Raw genomic sequence first — 2,175 nt, 5'->3', positions numbered from 1 at the left:
AGTACCCATACTATACTCACCATCAATACTAACATTATCAGGCTTTCTAAAGTACCCATACTATACTCACTATCAATACTAACATTATCAGGCTTGACCATTTATTGGTAAACTTTATACACGGTATGAACATGCTACATCCACGTGTTGTTTGTCATACAACATGCACATTAGTGAGTTATGGCCTAAATGTATCCATTTGATGGAAGCAAATGGAGACATCCAACACAAACAAGGCAGAAAATGTACACACAAACACAGAGAAAAATGCATTGGACAAGTTAGGTCAATATCTGCATAAGAGCAGCCCGAAACCACTGAACCACATAGAGAAGTATTAACTCTAATAATTAGCTTGTAGAAAATCATTATGATTCCTCCACACAGACAGATGATTGGATCAATAAGCCAAAATGGAATGTGCCCATATTGAGCTCCTGTCAATGAGGTACAGTCCAAGTGGGGGAAATAGTCAGCCTGAATCTACATATAAACCCTACTAAAGAGTTACTCAAGGGTGAGTTTTAATACATAAAAATATGTCAGTTTATCCCCCAAAAATATACTGTATCATTAATGCTAATGAAGTATTAGAATTATGTAAATCGGAAAATTTTAAGCTGCAAAGGTTTTCAGAAAGATTTAGAATAACTACTATTGAATTAAATGTTATTTCCAATAAAGTTGGTAAGGTAATCAGATCAATGTGAGGGCAGGTTTAGGGAGAATAATAAATAGCATGTCCTCATTTGACATGCAAATTGGTAGAGAGAGGAACGCTCTATCAGTATACACAGACAGTGCAGTGGTGGCTTGGATAATAAATGAATGATAAATATCAAATGCAGAGGACACAGATGTGATTTATCTGCTAATAATTCTATTCAGCAGAGGGAGAAATTATCATTTATATATTATTGATTCCAGCCACTAATCGTACCCTGGATAACTTGTGACACTCTAAAAACTGCCACTGAGTTTGGCCAATTAAGTCATTTCATAATCGAAATATAACCAACATTTCTGTTAATTTCTCAGCATTAGCGACCCTCCCCATCCCCTGAAACGTACAGTAGCATCATGATAACAAACCTAATCAAGTGAACAAGGATGGAGCAGAAATAAAAGCTCTGTTCAGACAAGTCAACTCTCCACCCGTCAGTCCCTTACTGTTCGTAACACGTATACAATCCTACTGTCACCAGACCCAGTAGACTTGATTAACACTGACATGACAAGTGAGGTTGAAAAGTCATGGTAAAATAAGGTCATCACAAATTGCTGAAAAATAATAATTTGAGGTGAGGAAAAAAAACAAGCAAAAGAGAAACAATGAGACAATGATCCTTCCAGACTGGAGTGATCTCTAGATGGATCAGAACCCCCTGTCTGTAAGAGGGCAAACAAACATACACGCCATGTCCAACAACCAGACTCCATTCACACCCACGAGAGATCACCAGACAACTCAAGACCATAAAAGCAACAGCATGGACATGCATGGTATAAGCATTCTGACCAAGGTGAGTCAGACAGACACACATGACCAACATAGATTGACAAGCAGCTACAGACAATTCTCAACAGCCACATAGAATCCAGCCAAAACCACATTAGCCATGCTAGTCACAGCTGCAGCCAGCATTGGCGCCCTGCTCCCTGGCACCCCATTAGTGGGTGAGCGGAGGTGGAGGTAGAGAGAGAGGCTGAGAGAGGTGAGGCCTTACCCTGCTGGGCCAGAGGGTCTGCAGGCTGAGAGGCCTCTGGAGCCACGGAGCAGGAGTCTCCCAGCACAGAGAGGTTTACAGAGAGGTCAGCAGAGGCAGGGGGAGCTGTGGAAGGAGAAGGGACAACAGCAGGCTGGGATGAGGGAGAGGACACAAGGGGAGCGATGGGGGAGAGACGACGGGCGCACTGCTGGCAGGACACGACAGGGACAGGGAGAGATGGCAGCGGTGAGCAGGCGGGAAGTGAGACCGAGATCAAGAAGTACCCGAGGTCCAGAGGCATGCGTGCGGGTGGGTTGCATGCTATATGAGTGCAGTAGATAGATGACCTGATCACATAGTCCGAATGTAAGCGTGAAGGGGAAACGGGCCCGTTGTAAGAATACTTGAGAGGGCAGAGGTAGATGAGATCTCAACAGTAGGAGCTGGGAAGGCCGGTATTCCTACT

At 43.3% G+C, this 2,175-nt stretch overlaps 1 protein-coding gene across 1 annotated transcript in view; it reads right to left on the bottom strand.

Annotated features, from left to right (window-relative positions):
• Positions 1–2,175, bottom strand: part of LOC111972906 (protein enabled homolog) — a 100,116-nt gene that overhangs the window by 12,177 nt on the left and 85,764 nt on the right. The window contains exons 7-8 of the mRNA XM_070446764.1: positions 1,631–2,056; positions 1,356–1,389 (exon numbers count right to left, since the gene is read on the bottom strand). Coding sequence (XP_070302865.1) covers positions 1,356–1,389; positions 1,631–2,056 — 460 coding nt within the window. The remainder of the gene's footprint in view (positions 1–1,355; positions 1,390–1,630; positions 2,057–2,175) is intronic.

The sequence above is a fragment of the Salvelinus sp. IW2-2015 genome, linkage group LG14, assembly GCF_002910315.2.
Source record: "Salvelinus sp. IW2-2015 linkage group LG14, ASM291031v2, whole genome shotgun sequence".
NCBI classification, from domain to species: domain Eukaryota; kingdom Metazoa; phylum Chordata; class Actinopteri; order Salmoniformes; family Salmonidae; genus Salvelinus; species Salvelinus sp. IW2-2015.
This window is presented reverse-complemented; position numbering and strand designations above follow the sequence as displayed.